The sequence below is a fragment of the Molothrus aeneus genome, chromosome 2, assembly GCF_037042795.1.
Source record: "Molothrus aeneus isolate 106 chromosome 2, BPBGC_Maene_1.0, whole genome shotgun sequence".
Classification (NCBI taxonomy): domain Eukaryota; kingdom Metazoa; phylum Chordata; class Aves; order Passeriformes; family Icteridae; genus Molothrus; species Molothrus aeneus.
Window position 1 is genome coordinate 42886359 of NC_089647.1, and position 17312 is coordinate 42903670.

At 37.9% G+C, this 17312-nt stretch overlaps 1 protein-coding gene across 1 annotated transcript in view; it reads left to right on the forward strand.

Annotated features, from left to right (window-relative positions):
• DDX10 (DEAD-box helicase 10) overlaps positions 1-17312 on the forward strand; it is a 155642-nt gene that overhangs the window by 88293 nt on the left and 50037 nt on the right. Inside the window, exons 14-15 of the mRNA XM_066544772.1 lie at positions 9910-10023; positions 12218-12379. Of these exons, the coding sequence (XP_066400869.1) occupies positions 9910-10023; positions 12218-12379 (276 nt within the window). The remainder of the gene's footprint in view (positions 1-9909; positions 10024-12217; positions 12380-17312) is intronic.

The window sequence follows — 17312 nt, forward strand, 5'->3', positions numbered from 1 at the left end:
GGGATTTTATATCGGGGTAAAACATTAACATTCTATTATTCAGTATAGAACATGAAAGCATGAAAGTTTTCTCATGAATGTAGGGATGAAAATTCACTTAAAAATACATTTTCATGATTTGGTTTAAATTTTGTAGCTGTTAAATGCTGCTGTGAGGATGCAGGAATTGTATGAATTGTATTTCAGGATTAAGAACTGTAACCAGGCATTTCTAAAGTACATGTAAAGAAATGAGAGGAAATGGTTAAAGGAGAATTAAACTTCCTAAAATGAATGCAGAGATGTGGGAGTGTGTGGAAAAAAATCCTTTCTCTCATCTAAATTCATAGTTGGAAGTACAGAGCTACTGATGGAATCCCCAATATCCTAAAAGAATAGTTTTTTTGTTGAAAATGTTTTGTCTTTACCATTGTATAAGTACTTATGATTTCAAGTAATAATTGACAAAATAAGTTCAGTCAGTTACAGTAAATGTTGCAATATTAACATATTTTTCTTAATATTTTCTCTTTTTACCTACTTGTTAGAGAAACTTTATCCTCCATCTCTATTTTGCCAAAATTCCCATTTTTAAGTCTGGATACCAGCTGCTGAAATGAAGAGTCCTGTATCACATGGAGTATGCATTCATTCCTAGGAAAAGTGTAACAATTCAGTGGGAGATTATTTTAGTTGTTCTCTGTGTTTTAGAAGTATTCTAGAGAAATGCTTCTATGTGGCATCAGAAATGGGAGTAAGATTTATCACTGGAGAGCTATTTAATAAAGACTTCTCTACCTAAGCTTGGCTCTTGTCTGTGGTTAGAGATAAATACTGGACAGGGGCCCATTTACTAGTGCCTGTTTCTCCTTCTTTTCTGCTGTCATAGTCTATATACAAGTAAAAAAAATCTCCTAAATAAACACCTTTTTAAAATAGAAGAAATTATAGCAAATTGCTGTCTAAACACAGTGCCAAGGTCATAATGTAAATATATTGCAGAATATTCCAGTTGTTCTAGCAAGTGGCAAGGTTTTCTGATCCTACCTCTTGCATTTTATGTTGAACACTGAAAATTTAATCTTAAATTTAGTTATTTTCAACTTTCCTGGCTTAATTTAATCTGTTTTGGAGAATAGTAGTATATTGTGTAATAAGAAATCAATTCTCACCAAACCCTTGCACCTAAACTCAGAACTGTAATGAAACTCAGATTCAGATGTAGTCTCTTGTGCTAACAGTCATCAAAGCCATCATGTAAGAGTGTGGTTGCCATAGTACAGGTCTGTCTTTGCTGTGGCTTATTTCATCTGTGTCTCTTTCGTTGATCTGAAAGGCAATTTTAACTGGAACACAGTAGTGTGATGAGCTGCTGGTGGTCTTTATCTGTAATGTGATGTGCTGGTTTTGGCTGGGATAGAGTTAATTTTCTTCATAATACTGAGTATGGGGCTGTGGTTTGGATTTGAGCTGGAAATTGTCAATAACACAGGGATGTTTTCATTGCTGCTGAGCAGGGCTTTCACCAAGCCAAGGCTTTTCTGCTCCTTACCCCACCCCACCAGTGAGGACGCTGAGGGTGCAGAAGGAGGTGGGAGGGGGCACAGCTCGGACAGCTGGCCCCAGCTGATCCAAGGGACGTTCCGGACCTTCTGGCATCATGGACAGCATATAAAGCTGGGGGAAGAAGAAGGAGGGGGTTGGGATGTTCGGAGTGATGGTGCTCGTCTTCCCAAGTCACCATTATGCATGGTGGAGCCCTGCTCACCTGGACATGGCTGAACACCTGCCTGCCCATGGGAGGTGGTGAATGAATTCTTTTGTTTGCTTTGCTTGCATGCATAGCCTTTGCTTTAACTTTTAAATTGTCTTTATCTCAACCCAGGAGCTTTTTCATTTCTATACATCTTGATTTTCTCCCCCGTGCTGATGTAGGGGGAATGAGTGAGTGGCTGCATTGTGGTTTGTTGCTGGCTGAGGTTAAGTCATGACATGCAGTAAGCAATACTGAATAGTGGTTATTAGAATGTTTTGTTATTTACATGACTTTTGTTTCTCCTGTTGCTGTGATTTTGAAATAATTCATGTCTAGGCTATTCTTTGTGCTAAGAGTGCTGTTTTTCTTTTGAATACCACCCTGAGTCTTTCCTTCGTAACTCTTACTGTAAAAGCAATATGCAGTTGTTGATGTAAGTTTTTCTCTCCTAAATAAATGGTCTCTTTTTAAAATCAACATTATGTCACTAGATTTAGAAAGGAAATAATTAATAGATGTACTAGGTAATTTAGCTGTCTAGAATTTCCCTGATCAAACTGTGGTATTATGTAAAGAATTACCAACCAATAACTTCAGCTTCTTGCATTTTTAGCATCTTGCTTGAGATCTCGCATGATACTAGCTGAAAAAAGCCAAAGCAACACACACACACATACTAACACCCCGAAGAAAAAACACCCCAAACCAACAAGACCCACATCAGTCCAGTCTTTTAATTTAAGCCACCCCTTGAAAAATTGAAGATCACGTTGATCTTCATGCTTGATTACTATGCTATAAGAGTTCATAGAGAAGCAAATAGACAACATGTAAGGAGTGTTGTTTTTTCTTTTGAGTATGTCTACCTATTTCCAGATTTTCACAACTGCTGTGATAAAAGCTGTCCTCAGTGACTTCTACCAATGCTGTGCAAGTTGTTTGGATAGTGTCTGTGAACTTAAGCTTCCTAAATTTTAACATTTAATTAAAAAGTAAAAACTTAGAATACTTCACCAAACCACAATTAGCCACGCTTGTATTACATAAAAAGTAGAACAACAACACAGGCTAACAAAAGAAGCTTGTTTTCCTAGAGAAGATTGAGGGAGTTCTTTTGTGGAGGCAGCTTTGCCCTGCTGCTTCTCAGTGGCTCTGGCTTGTTCTGATGTTCACAACAGTGCAAAGTGGACCGAGATTTATGGGCAGTCAGCAGAAGTTAGGAAGGACAGAAATAGCTGTTGTTTAGAAAAGTGGACTGGAAATCAAAATAAAGACTACCTAGCTATAGCTACCACAGATCATGAAGAAATCAGCACCCTTGCATCCCCTTGTGGTCATGCCCCATTGTAGGATTTTTGCCTCTTTGGTCCTCTATACTCAATAGGAATCAAATTGTATTATCAAGAGGAAGCTATTGGTGTTTAGCATTTTGTAGATGCTTGAAGTAAAATGGACAGGACTTCAGAGTCTGACTGTTTTGCTTCTCTTGATGTTTTCTGTCTTATCCATAGCAATTTATGTGTGAGGAGTGAAGTTTGTAACTCACTGCTGCTTCTGTGATATTTTAGATATTTTTCAGGAGAAGTGAAAACTTCTCTCACCTCTAAACTCCTCTCTTATCCATCGTAGGTAATCAAAGCCTTGTAGTCAGAATTTGGGAAGTTTATGGGTTTGGGAGGTAAGGCTTTATGGTGAGGCTGCTTTAGATTAGTGACTGGAGGATAGTTAGTATTTTCAAAGTTCTGTGGTGCCTACTGGATGAAAACCATCTCTGCTTTCCATGGCACAAAGAGGAGCCCAGTGCTTTTCTTTGTCTAAGGTTTGGTAGCTTCAGTCTGCAAACCTTCTGTGGGGAATGACATCTGTGGCATTCACATTCTCTGAAAAGATTCCTTCGCCCAGGATTTTTCTCCTGGGAAGCTGAGAAGCCTCAGAGAAAAGGAAAACTATTCTTACCTCATTTTTTTCTCCTGTGTTTTGCTCATGTGGAATGTGTTTGGAGATTGTTTACCCACAGGTGATTGTTTCATTGGATTCTGGTGTGAGTTGTTTTGACTCATTGGCCAATTGTGGCCAAGCTGTGTTGAGACTCTGGAAAGAGTCACATGTTTTCATTATTATCTTTTTAGCATTCAGTAAGTATCCTTTCTGTAGTATAGTATATCTTTTTCTTTAGTATAGTGTAGTATTCTTTAATATAATATAGTATTATAAAGTAATATATCAGCCCTCTGAAAAGATGGAGTCAGATGCATCATTCCTGCCTTCGTTGGGGCATTCCCTGCAAATACAATAGACATCCAAGTCTGAATGCAGTAGCTCGACAAGGGGGACCGACATACTTGGTGATACTGCAGATGTGATAGTACTTGCTCCTCTTGTTTCTTGTTTCTTCAAGAAATACAAAACAAGTCTGTGAAATTGAGTCCCACATTGAGTTTTATTTCTCAGAGGCAGTTGCTGTTAAATTCTTAGTAAAGTAATGTTGGGGAGAGACTGGAAAATACTTCCAGATACGGCACCATTCTTCCTAGGAATTGTATGATACAAGCAGGAGGGAGAAGAAAAGGCCACAAACCCTCTAGAAATGCAGTAATGCTTGTTTTAGCTTGTGGGACTGGAGAATTGATTCTACCTTTTTTCTTTCCTACTGATATTTTAGCCTGCCACAATAATGTAGTCCTGCCTTTAGGCAGATTTTTCTAGTGAGTGTTCTGTGTTGCTTTCAAAGGTGTGTTGAGGTGAAATGAAAAAGAAAATTGTAGTTAGAAACAAAGTAACTTTAAGTTGATGATGAGAAACACTCCAAAGGTCAAAGTACATGTGTTTTGTCTTGCTTGTGGTGAGATACTGTTGTTAGATCCTGAGTTACTGAGGATTACATGCTCAAATCTATCTATTCACTTCAAAATTGCATTAATAAGAAAAAATACTACAATAGCAAAATTTACTGATGCCTGTGTTTCTGTACCCTGTCTCTTCAGGAAAATACTATAACTGGAAAAATAGTGAATCTTATTTCTTAAACTTGTCAGTATCTTCATTTAGAAAACCTTTTGTTGTTGATTCAGCTTAAGAATATCAGATGTTTTTAGCCAGAAATCAAAAGCCCGCTCCTTTTTGGAAAAAAAGAGAAAAGAACTTCTATATTAGCTGTATTGTTACTGATTCTGTATCAAAATGTTTGAATTTTCTGTGCCTGTAAGAGCTAGGTTTTATTGTTACTCATTAAATAATCCAGCAAACCATCTGGCATGTACAAAAGGAAAAAGAAATTTTGGCTTTAGATTAGTAACAGTAGAAAATCCCCCAATTTTGCAGCTGATCCTACATTTTATGGGTTTTTTATAAACTTGAGTGACTCTTAATTTATAATGTTTAAGTATTATATATCATTTTAAAGAGGCTAATTATTACCCTGGTTTTGTTTGATAAATTTAACTGTTGCCATGTCTTTGTAGAAGAAAAGATGAGATTGAAGGCTAGTTGTATTGGGCATAGGGCAAAATGTCCCTGCTGGTGAGCAGCAGGTAGCCTCTTCTCATTGACTGAGAGGGGTGTGTGCACCAGCTGGTGCTTAAACTGCTGTTTGCAACTTGAGTTCAAATGCAGAATTCTTTTGGTATCTTAACAGCAACATGAAAACCTGAGCCCAGATCACCCATGCTGTTTTTGGATCAATGGCCTATCTGATGGAATAATTCAGCTTTAGAAAGGGATGTACTGAGGTAAATAAATAGTTGAGCAGGACCTGCAATGAGCTGATCAGTGTGGACAACAGCTGTGCCCTCTCAGGTCACTTTAATATGCCCAGGCCCATGGCTTGCTCTGGCACTAGAAGCAGGGTCTAGTTGTCAGCAGAAGCCCTCTGTTCACTTGTATCTGCTGATGTGATCATGCTTCTGCCTGCACAGCCTGTGACCCCAGTTCCAGTGTTCACTGGGCAGAGAGGAGTCAGGACTCCTGCTATCTTTGTATTCTCTACAGAACTTCAGGTTAACAGCTGACAGGGATCTTTTGGCAACCTGCAGCAGTTGGTGGTGCCTGCTGCTGTGGTGAACTCTTAGTGAAGAAAAGAGATGAAGCCCTACAGAATGTCAGCCTGCCGCTTGTCCGTGCTCAAGTATCTCCTAGTACAAAAGATGAAAATGGGAAATGAGTAAGCAGAGTGGCGTGAAAACACAGGGAACCAAGGGTTAGCACTGAAGATTAGGAAAGCCTGAGGTCACATATCCAGTTGCACGTTTAAAATAGAGGAATCAGACTCCTGCTCGATGGGAAATTTGTATTTCAAATGTGAGGTCAAAGCAAAGACAGGCAGTGGCATTAGAAATTTGGGTGAGAGGGTCACAGGGTGTCATGGATCATTGAGTAGGCCATGAGGTCAGATGGATTTAAACAACCCATCCTGCATCAAGACTTAAGCCACTTGGAGAAACATCTGGCCAGAGGTATGTTCAATATAAAGCAGCAGGAAGTAGGGCAAGAGGCTCTTAGAGTGTGGGGAATAGATCCTCTGAAAAATGCTGCTGGAGACACATGGAGGGAGAGGATTAAGTGACAGAAGAGGGACACTTTAGGATTATGTAGGGACTCCAGAAGAATGTGAAAGAGATCCCCAGAAGGGAATCAAAGCAGCATGTATGGGGTCCCACAGTTGCCCCAGGACTGTATACACTCCGTGGCTGATCAGCCTGACTCTTACCCTGGACTATGTATTCTCCCCCTTGGAACAGGGAAGTTATGTCAGAAACCACTGCCCTAACACACCAAAGGTCCCTTCTTCTACTGCTGAATACTAAAGTCATGTAGTTTGGAAAATTGTGCCTGCATCTGTGATGAAAATATTTTGATATCTGAGCCCATCTGGTCTTAAACTATGAGTCAGTCAGGGGAGTGTCTCTGAAGCTGAAGGAGCCTTGATGGCCACCAACTTTGTAGTGTGCTCAGAAAGCTAAACTACCAGTGTAGTGGTGGACCCTGACTGGATGCCTGCACCCACCAAAACCTCTCTATCATGCCCTTCTACAGCTGGACAGGGAAGAGAAGATATAATGAACAGTACGTGGGTTGAGATTAGGACCAGGAGAGATCGCCCAACAAATGTCATCACAGGCAAAACAGACTTAAATTAGAGATATTAATTAAAGTTATTGTTAACAAAATCAGAGCAGGATAATAAGTAGTTACATCAGACCTTTAAAGCAACTTCCCTGTACCCCTCCTTCTCAGCTCTACCTCCTCCTTCCCAGTGGCACAGAGAGACAGGGAATGGGGATTGTGGTCAGTTCATCACATAGTGTTCCTGCCACTGCTTAGGGTAAGGAATCCTTCCCTTGCTCCTGTGTGGGGTCCCTCTCATGGGAGACAGTTCTCCAATGTGAATCCATCCCATGGGCAACAGTTCTCTGCGAACTGCTGCAGTGTGGGTCATTGCTTCAAGGGCAAGCTGCTCCAGCATGGGTCACAAGTCCTACCAGGAAACCTGCTCCAGCATGGGCTCCTCTCTCCACGGGTCTGCAGGTCCCTGCCAGGAGCCTGTTCCAGCGCGGGCCTCCCATGGGGTCACAGCCCTCTGTCAGGCATCCCCCTGCTCTGGTGTGGATCTCTTCCATGGGCTCCAGGTGGATTCTGCATCCCATGGTCCTCTAGGGGCTGCAGGGGCACAGCTGACCCCCTGTGGTCTGTGCCATGGGCTGCAGAGGAATCTCAGCTCAGTGCCTGGAGCACCTCCTGCCCCTCCTTCTGCCCTGCCCTGCCCTTGGTGTCTGCAGGGCCGTTCCTCTCATGAGTTCTCACTGCGCTCTCCTCTGGCTGCAGTTACATCTGTGCCATTACTTTTTTTACTCTACTTGAATATGTTATCACAGAGGATTTACCATCATTTCTGATGGGCCCTTGGCTGGCAGCATGTTCATCGTGGAGCCAGCTGGCATTGACCCTGCTGGACATGGGGAAAGCTTCTGGCAGCTTCTCACAGAAGCCACCCTTGCAGCCTCCCTGGTACCAAAAGCTGGCCATGCAAACCCAATGCAGTGTCCTAATAAAAAACCACAGTTTAATCATCTAAAGACTGTGTAGTGTTTTATACTCATACTGTTTTTCTGTAAGTTTTCAAAAATTTTGATCCCTTTGTGTAATGCTACACAAGGAATATTATAAATCTGCCAGATTCACCCACTGATCCTACACTATGCTTTCTGAGTCTATAGTGAGGGAATTTAGCTTCCCATTTTTTTCTTCTCCTCCACTTGTTCCTCATATTTGTTTGGAAATTTTGAACTATCCCATTTTTCCCATGCAACTTGACTATATCAAACTCAGAGGAAGGAGGGGGGAACAAGGTACAACTGGAAATGTTGCCTAGTTGTGCATGTAAAGACAGCTCATTGGGTATTTGTGCTCCTTAGCTGGGAAAACCCTTTTTAAGAAATGTAAACAGCTGAAATTAACAGTTAAATACAATTTTGCAAAATACTGCTGTACCAATTTCAATCTTACAGTAATTTTTTTATAGTAGCATATTTTGCTGGTACCAATAATACTGGCAGTGCAGAAATAAAGGATTATTTATTAAAAAAAGAAAGCCAAAAGCAGCTGCTGAAAGAAAATGCTGCAGTAGTGAATAGTATTGTCCCACCACCTTGAATTACGTCTCTCTTTAAATTATTTCTCTGGACAGCTCCTGTTGTTCTACTAAGTAGTTTGTATTCTGAGGTGAGGGTTTTGTGCTAATGCAGCTTCTGAAACAATTTGTTTGTAGGGTAAGCAGCAGTAATGAACACAGCTTTCCTAGCTGTTACAGATGTACCTAACCTGTGGTAGCTGCACAGTGCAGCAAAAATCATTTGACAATGCTGAGGACAAAAGTGCTGCTACTGTTACTATTTTCTATAATAGATATGGTCATTATTTGATATCACAGGCAGTAGCTGTCACAAGCCATTTTTCCTGTTAGAAGGACTGTAATTTTTCTCTTTTATAGTTCATATTTCAGTGCATTAGTGTGCTGACCATAATGACAGTGACTTTCTGAGTTAATGTTTTTTTTGCTTCTTTATATAGTAGATTTTGTATAGAACTGGAAACGGATTAAAATGACCAAAATAAAAAATGAAAGTGAGAAAAAGTTCAGTTTTTTCTTTTTCTTTCTTGTTGCTTTGACTGCTTTCTGTTATTTATTAGAAGTTGAGACAGTTTAGTGACTGTTTTTCAGGCACTTTTCTTCTGAGTAGTGGAGAGATTGCAGTCTTAATGGGATGATGAATGAGTTGTGGGCCTTGTCCTAAGGAGTCTCCACACATTCCTTCTGAATATTTTTGCTATAAAATAGTTTTGTAATGTCAGTTACTGCTTAAAATGTCCTCTGTGTATTGTGCCCTGGTAGATGTTAGAACACATTCAGCCTTTTTTCTTGAAAGGAGATTTCTGGGAAGAAGAGTTGGGGGTGGTGAATCTCCACATTCTTTAGTTCCTTGATGTTGCCACTAGATGAGTGCCTTGGGGAAACATAGATAGGCCATCTGTGGATTTCACTATTTCTGTGGATTCATTCATTAGTTGCTCTGGAGTCTTCATCACTTTCCCCCCTACTTTCTTTTATGATGCTAGTAACTTTTATGATATTTAAATGGTATTTAATTCTAAACACCTTCTGGATGTTCTGCAAGAGACAAAAGTTATGAAGTAGCAGTATTCTTGCATGGCCACTTGTGGCATTCATTGACACACACATATTTCAGACTGGTTTACTGTGGTGCCTGGGACAATGTGATGACAAGTGAGATGAAATTGGTCTCTGATCAGTTGTAGTTACTGGCTTCAAGTCAGTTATACTGTATTTCTTGTCTGATGAGGCTTGCTAACAGCATAAGCTGGTGAATCTGGTGTCCTTGTCTTTAAAAGGTTAGTGAGATTTGAATGAGCCAGGTGTCCTGGCGCTGGCAGGATTAAAATTATGCTAAATTTTTATTAGAGTAAATGAATTTCTGTTGATGCATCCTGCTTAAAGTGCTTTTATGAAAATGTTTGCGGGCTGATTTTTACTGGAAATGATTCTTACTCATATTTTAGGAATTAAACTTTCATACATCTAATTGCTTTTAAGAAAGTTTGAAGTGTATACTCTATGACTAGTAAAAAACTCATAAGAAACCTTACTGTCTTTTATGCAGACCACGTCAAAATTAAAGATGAAGAAAAAAGCAACTAAGACCCAAGAAGCCAAAAAAATCTTAAAGAAGAAATTTAAAGTTAACACAAAAATAGTTTTTACTGAAGATGGAGAGGTAAGATCACTTAAAAGTAATTGTATTTTGGTGGGAATTGAAGTTTCTATATTTCTGTATTCTAATTGTAGTTTCTATAAGGTCAAAAATGTACTTTATATCTGTATAAAAAGACACACTTCTAAGAAATGTGTGGTATTTGTAATTGGCTTACCTTTTGCAAAAGAGTTCGGCTTCCATTTAGAATTCAGTTCCAGTGAGAAAAAGAGAAATGTTGAGCACTGACCTCTTTTCATCTTTGTATGTGTAAGATACTTGTATGAGAGCTGTAAGTGGATGTACAGAACTGTATCTCTTTTCTCCCTATTATCTTCAATTTCAGGTGGAATCAAGAGCTTGGATTTTTTTCTCACAGAAATGTAAAACAATTTTCCTGTAGCTGTTTGCTAAAGCTCCCCCAACTCTTGAGTTAATGTACTGGAATTGAAAGAAGACCCTGGTTTTCTTCCCAGTATTCACTATTTCTAGATAAAAAGTTTTGTTAGAAAAGCTAAGGAAGTACCAAATTTTGGCTTACTGGTGCTGGCATAGCAGTGCTTGGAAATTTGCCGGTTATTTGATTTGTTCTTTTAGTAGAGCAATAGAAAAATTTATTGACTTTATACTGAAAGGAACTGTTGTGGATGCTAGTCACTCTAGGGTTTCCCTGTGGAAATAACCTCACTAGCAAGTGTCCACATTCCATGATCTTTTCTATAATTTGATTTCACAGCTTCAGATGCTGTGCATGTTGTTTCTTCCATTTCCAGCAGTAAGATAAAAGTAGGGTGGGTTTTTTCCCCTCTTTATAATAATTTCAGTAAGGCATAAAGAGAGGTCACATTTACAAGTATACAATTTGCTTTTTTTCTGACAAAATAAAGCATTTTATATTGGAGGTGAAGGGAGTGTAGCCATATGCATAATTACTAACATTAGGCAGAATGTAAAAGGTTTTAGAGGTTGCCCCATTGACTGAAAACAATGTCAGATATTTTTAGATATTCACAAGCTGTTGTGTCAACTTAAAATTCATATGCAAATGTTTTAGGTATCTATGCAATGAAGCAAAAAGGTGGAAGAATTGAGAGAAAAAAATCACAAAGATTGTAGTTTGAAAAGCAGTACAATAGAAAAGGGGTGACATTTAAGGAAACACAAAATTTGCATCTGTGGATGTTCTTGCTTTTTTTCTCCCTGACCTGTGTAAAATTGTGCATTGAAATGTTACTGTTCTATTCCACATGCTTCTCTTTGATTAGGCCCTCTAAAAATGTATCTTTCTAGAAAATACAACTGCACAAACTCAATTTTACAAAAGGATATGAAACAATGGGTTGCATTTATCTGTACCTATTAAATAAACAACCAGTGTGCATTAGGGAGTCCTAAATGTGTTTAGTTTTGCATTCTCTATTTTCTGCCATGTACTTTCCTTTCAAGAGTTAGTACTCTACCAATCCATGAGCAAGAATGATTTTGCAAAGACTTTCCCTTGAAGGTTTGTGCTCATACCCTGAGGTATAAGATACTAGGTCATAAGATAGATGGGGATATTTTTTGGTGAATATTTAGTCTTTGTCTTGAATTCAGAGTTTCAGATATTTAGGGGAAGCTGGATGTGTTCAGTGTGTCATCCATCAAACATTTCATCAGCATGAGTCATCAAACATTTCCAATACAGTCTTAGTACAATAATCAAAAAACCCTTCCATGTCTGTTCTCCTTGCTCCCCTCAAACATGAGCCTGCAGTCATGTTTTTTTGGTTTTTGATTTTTTTTGTATTCTGGAATAAAGGTTTGTCTAATTTTTGTCTTGGTTAATATGTTGGAATGTTGATTGTTTACATGAAAGGTACTGTTTAGATTTACTGACATTTTTTTCTGGGAGTCATTCTTGAGAGCAAGTAGTTTTTTCTCCCCAAATGAGTAGCAGGATTAGAAATTACTTGTCCTAATCAGGAAAGAGGACAAAATAAGGGAAGAGATTGAAGTGAGTTCACTAAATAATAATGTGAGCTAATGAAGACACTTTAAAATAATAAATTTAAACTGAGTGTGGTGTTAAATAAGGTTTATTAATTTGTTTCCTTTGCAGATGACTTTTTTTATTTGGTGTGAAAAACTAATGTATTGGAATATTTAAGACACCAAAAGTGTGATGTGGAAAAAATTATTCTAACCATTATTTTTCTTGCTGGCATCTCTAATTCAGTTAGTGCAGCAGTGGCCACCTGTGCAGAAATCCAATTTGGCACAAGCAGATGACGAAGATGATGCCAGTGGTATCAACTTAGATAAAGCCAAAGAAATCCTGCGTGAAGAAGACAAATTTGACAAAGAAGAATATAGGAAGAAAGTAAAGGAAAAACATAGGGTAAGTTGATTTCTCCCTCAATTACTGAAGTACAGAAGTACTGCGCTGTGGATTGCTCAGTGAGGAAAAATACTTAAATACATTGTGAAATAAGTGTAGTACAAGTTCATTTAAGTTCTTCAGTTTTCTTCAGGACTACACTGCTCACAGGAAAACTTCTTTAATAGCTGGATAGCACAAAGCCTTATTCAGCATTAAGTGTTGGTAACAGTGGAATTTTATTTACAACTTTAAAGTTTGGTGAATTTAGGAGTATCTTTTTTCTAAACAGTGTTCACTGGAAAGGTTTGTTTCACCAAAAGAAAGTATTATTAGGCATATATGCTCTAAAACCTGCTGGCAGTGAAAGAGTATCTCTGAAGTGTCTTCAGACTACCATTTGCTCAACATTTAGTGTCACATTTCAGCTAGGCCAAAGTGTTAACTTTTTGTGTTAGTGTGCTTAGTGCTATCAGAATTTACTTAATGAATTACTCAAACTACATGATATGATTTTGGCTGTGACTTGAAAAGATCAGTATCTGCAGTCTGGCTTCTCTCTGGTGTTTAAAAACCTTTAAAAGTTGCAGACCACAAGTTTTCTGCCTACTTCTCTATTATTTGTTATGGACCAAAGCAGGGTTTTCTGACCTTGCCGTGTACCTGTCATATAGAACACAGCTGTGTCTTTGAGCTCAGGGGTCATTCTGTTAGTGATTGTGAGATGGGTATGGCATTCTCCAGATAATGGATACTTGTAAGATTCCACAACTATGTGTTGTTAAAGGCCTGATTTATACTCAAAGCTTCAAATTTCCAAAGTGTTAGAAAGTGTTGTTCTATTGTCCTGTTCTGTAAATGCTGACTAAATTTAGTTTGACTTTCCACTGATTGTAAGTAGTTAGTGCAAGATCCTCCAGTGTTTGTGAGTGTTTGAGTTGGAACAAAATAATTTGGAAGGAATTTGTGAAAGTTTCAAGTCATGTTTTGGCTATGAAGTATCCTAGCTAATGTCAAAGCGTACTTCACACATTTAATTTGAGTCTGCTCCTCTAGTCCTGTTGCAGTCATTTGACAAATACAAAAAAACTCACATCATTTTTAGCAAAGGGTTCCAGTTGATAGGAGGTGAAAAGAAACCATGTTTGCTGTGCTCTAAGTGAAATAATAGTCGTTTACAGAAAACAATGCAATCAGATTTCAAGGATGCACTTAATGAACAGGGAAGGAGAGACTGATTCTATGACTTTGCAGTCAATCTCTTATTCACTAGCAGATTCATAGACTTTGAGTGTAGGTTTGGCATCAGACTTCAGTGATAAAATACTTCATCTCTTGGTCTGTTAGCACAGCTTCATTGTTATAGTGCTGAGGGGAACAAATGATGTTGACCACATATTTCCCTGCATTGAAGAAAAATACTTAAACTGTTGAGATACTATGAAAAGAGAATGCCTCTTTTTAAAACTGAGACAGACAAAATTACCAGACTGGTCACATCAATGTCATTGGGTTTTTTTTAATTATAGAAAGTGTCATATGTGAAGCTTCTTGCAGATTAGCGCATGAGTATTTTTCACACTCCACCTATTAACCTTTATGAAATGAAATAAAATAAATAAATGATAGTATATAAAAGGAAGGAAATAGATTAAAAAAAAAAAAGAAGACTTCTGTTTGACATCCTGTGAAATGATTGTCTAGTATTAAGGGTTGCCATTCAGTCGTTGCATGACTGACACACATCTGACATTGTTCCAATTTTTTATTTGAAACGTTACAGTTTGAGGTGAAAAATACATAATATGTAAATTCTCTGTACATAGTGAATTACTCAGTTACCTGATTGTGATTTAATTTTTGGAATAGTCTTATAACAGTTTAGAATTATAACATCCAAATTTAAATAAGATGAAACTTGCAAAGAAAGGGCAGGAAGGTGATGGGTGTTACTCTGGTAGAACCTCATTTGCCATCCCATTGTCTCACTAACCTTTGTGGTTAAAGATTAATCTCTCTCCCCACTACAAAAGGCATTTAGGATACCAATTCATTTCATGTATTAATTAATACAGGTTATATAAGGTAAGGCTGACATACAGATTGATTCTCTTGCTCCTCCTTATTACTGAGTCATCCATTTATGTTTGGGATTCTTGACTGTCAACTGTTGCTGCTTAGGAAACAGCTGTAGTAGTAATTAAAGGGAAAATATGCTAAGCCCTGCTCTTTTGTCTCATCCAAGGAGAGACAGGCATACCTCTTTCTTTTTGGATCATCTTTAACTGGTCCTGTGACCAGAAGATGCCTTCTTCCAGTGATTCATGAAGAAGCTACATAGTTACTAGGTAGAGAAGATACTACTCAATTTGTTCATTACCAGAAAATTTTTAAAATTCACGCTGTAGGGGGAGGTTCTGTGGCATAATTCAGAAATCATGGGTAAGTGTCATAGATAAACATCATTTTAGCCATTTCAGTCATTGTTTTTTCACTGATATTTTTGGAATTGATTGTGTTGTTAATGGGCAAGTCATTTATCCTTCATTAACGAAAGAATGCCAGGGGAAAATTTGTAGTGCCTCATGATAAAATCGAGCTACATGGCCATTTTCAGAGTGACTTCCCAATGGTATTTAAAAATTCTCCCACCTCATAAGGTTTCCCTTCCCAAAAGATAATTGCTCAGCAGCAGATACTAGTTGAGTCTGAATCTTTGGCTTACATCTCAGTGATATGAAAGAAGAACTATGCAAGTCTGTATCATGACTATGCTGTGGAAGCCTGATCAGGTACCTGATGATTGTCTGAATTTCTTATTAAAAGTTTGGTTGTTTATGTAAGCCTGACAGGCAAGTGGTCTAAGTTATTTCTTGCCCTCATTTGGAGTGAGAGGGTGAAACCTAAAAGATAAATATTCAAGTGTGTTACCAGTAAAGGATGTGAGAGCAGTAAAAAGACTAGGAGACTTTATTTTCATGACTTTGGATTTTGTGTAAGTGCATATGTCTTAGTGCCCTTTCTTGTGTCATTGAAAGAGGAGCTTTTTAAAGTCACAAACTTTAATCCCATCTTATATATCCCTTTGCTGGCACTCAGCAGAACCCTTTATACAAAGTCCTAAATCCATCACTTGTGACTGTCGTTGCTTCTTTTTAAATCCTCTCTGCTTCACTGTGAGCCAAAATACATCATGTCATAACATGAACTTTGTTATCTGACCTGTCCTTTCTGCAGTAATGCTAATTATTTAATTCCTATCTTTGTTTAAATTTCCTTCCTGCAAGCAGACTGCTGAAGATCTTTGTCCATTTGACATGTTCCAATATCAGATGTGACAACTTTGTTTTCTTGGTTTTCTGACTTGGCTGCTGAATTCTCCTACAACTCATTTTCCTAGCTTTTTGAAAAAGCTATGGCTGAATCTTTCCTTTATGCTTTTGGTTAACATTTTCATCAACTTAACTTTCTTCTGTTCCTTCACTTACATCAAGTTTCAAATATATCTTAATTCATATTTCCTCTTCTTAATTCCTTTTCTTCCCTACTGCAGCTGATACCTGGTGTAGTTTCCTGGTGTGTGTGTGTTGTGTGTGTGGCAGTTGTTTTTTTTTTCCCTTTAAATCAAGTTTTGAAACATGCTAAATCTATTAAAGTTATCAAGGTTAGCAGACCACTAGAGACAAATGCATTTTCTTTCTAATTAATCAAATGTAGCAGTCCGATACTTGGTTATTTACATATAATCATAAAGTCCCCTCAAGCTGAATGTGTGTTAATAAGTCTCTACATTGGCTTTGAAATGGTGACTTATAATAACAAAACAATTTACAGAAGGCTATAAATGCAGATGTTATTTGATCTGGGTTTTTTTATCAATAGGTGGGTTCAGTTTTTGATTTAGATAATGAATGGATGTAGAAAAAGCAGTGTTTTCATTAAGCTTGTACTTTTATAGGTCATCTTCAATTGAGAATCCCTTTCTTAAGGTTTCTGCAGTATAATCTTGAAGATTAGAGATCTCTGGGAAAAAAAGTTAACTTCTTGAAATCAAAACATCTCTAAAATAGCTTTTTTTTTTTTCTAAGGGAACATGGCACATAAGCTTATTATGAACTTTCCTTGCAAAGCTGTTTCTGATGAAGAACAAAACTATTCAGAAGTATCCACAGGCCATTGCTTTTAAATCCATTTGTGAATGTAATTTAAATGAGCACAGTTTCCTGTATGATCAGAAAAATGTTTTGATGCATTCATGAGATGCTCGGATTAGAAGAGTTGTGTGTTGCAGCGCCTTAAGGCTTGTGGCAACTTGCAAAGCATCTACACTATAATTAGGTTTCCTTCATGAGTCTCACATTTTATTATCCTCCTTGCTCTGCAAATATGGAAGAACTGAAAATCAGATGGATAGAAGTAAATAAAACTCTGAGGTATAATTGTAATGTAATTAATGCTTACTGAAGACTTGGAAGCTAAGTAAGTTTTAGTGGTTGAGCACAAGGGAAGGACAGTAACACTGATCAAGATGATGTGAAAAGAATTCTGCATTAATGGCTGTTTAATGAAAGCCATTTGAAATGCGTGTAACGTTATAAACAGCAATAAAGGAAAAGTGAATAAACTATTCAGAACATGTTTTGGCACTCCATTTTTCAAGTTTTCAACTGAAAATGCAGTGTTGTTAGGAGGAAAATAGTGGCAGAGGGGGATTCATCTCACTTCTTAATAACTTCTCCCTGTACTAACTCAAGCTCAGAAAAATGCCTGTTGGCGATGAAGGAGAGATGAATAGGAGCCTTATTTCTTACCTCTCTTTCCCACCAGTAAGATAGACTGTGAATTTTGAATGATCGGTGTGAGAAGAAGGCTAGAATATTTTTTAAAATACAATTTTATTTGGGCAGTATTAGTAGAAATCAAGCTGAGACTGTCTTCAGGGGTCTGATACTGC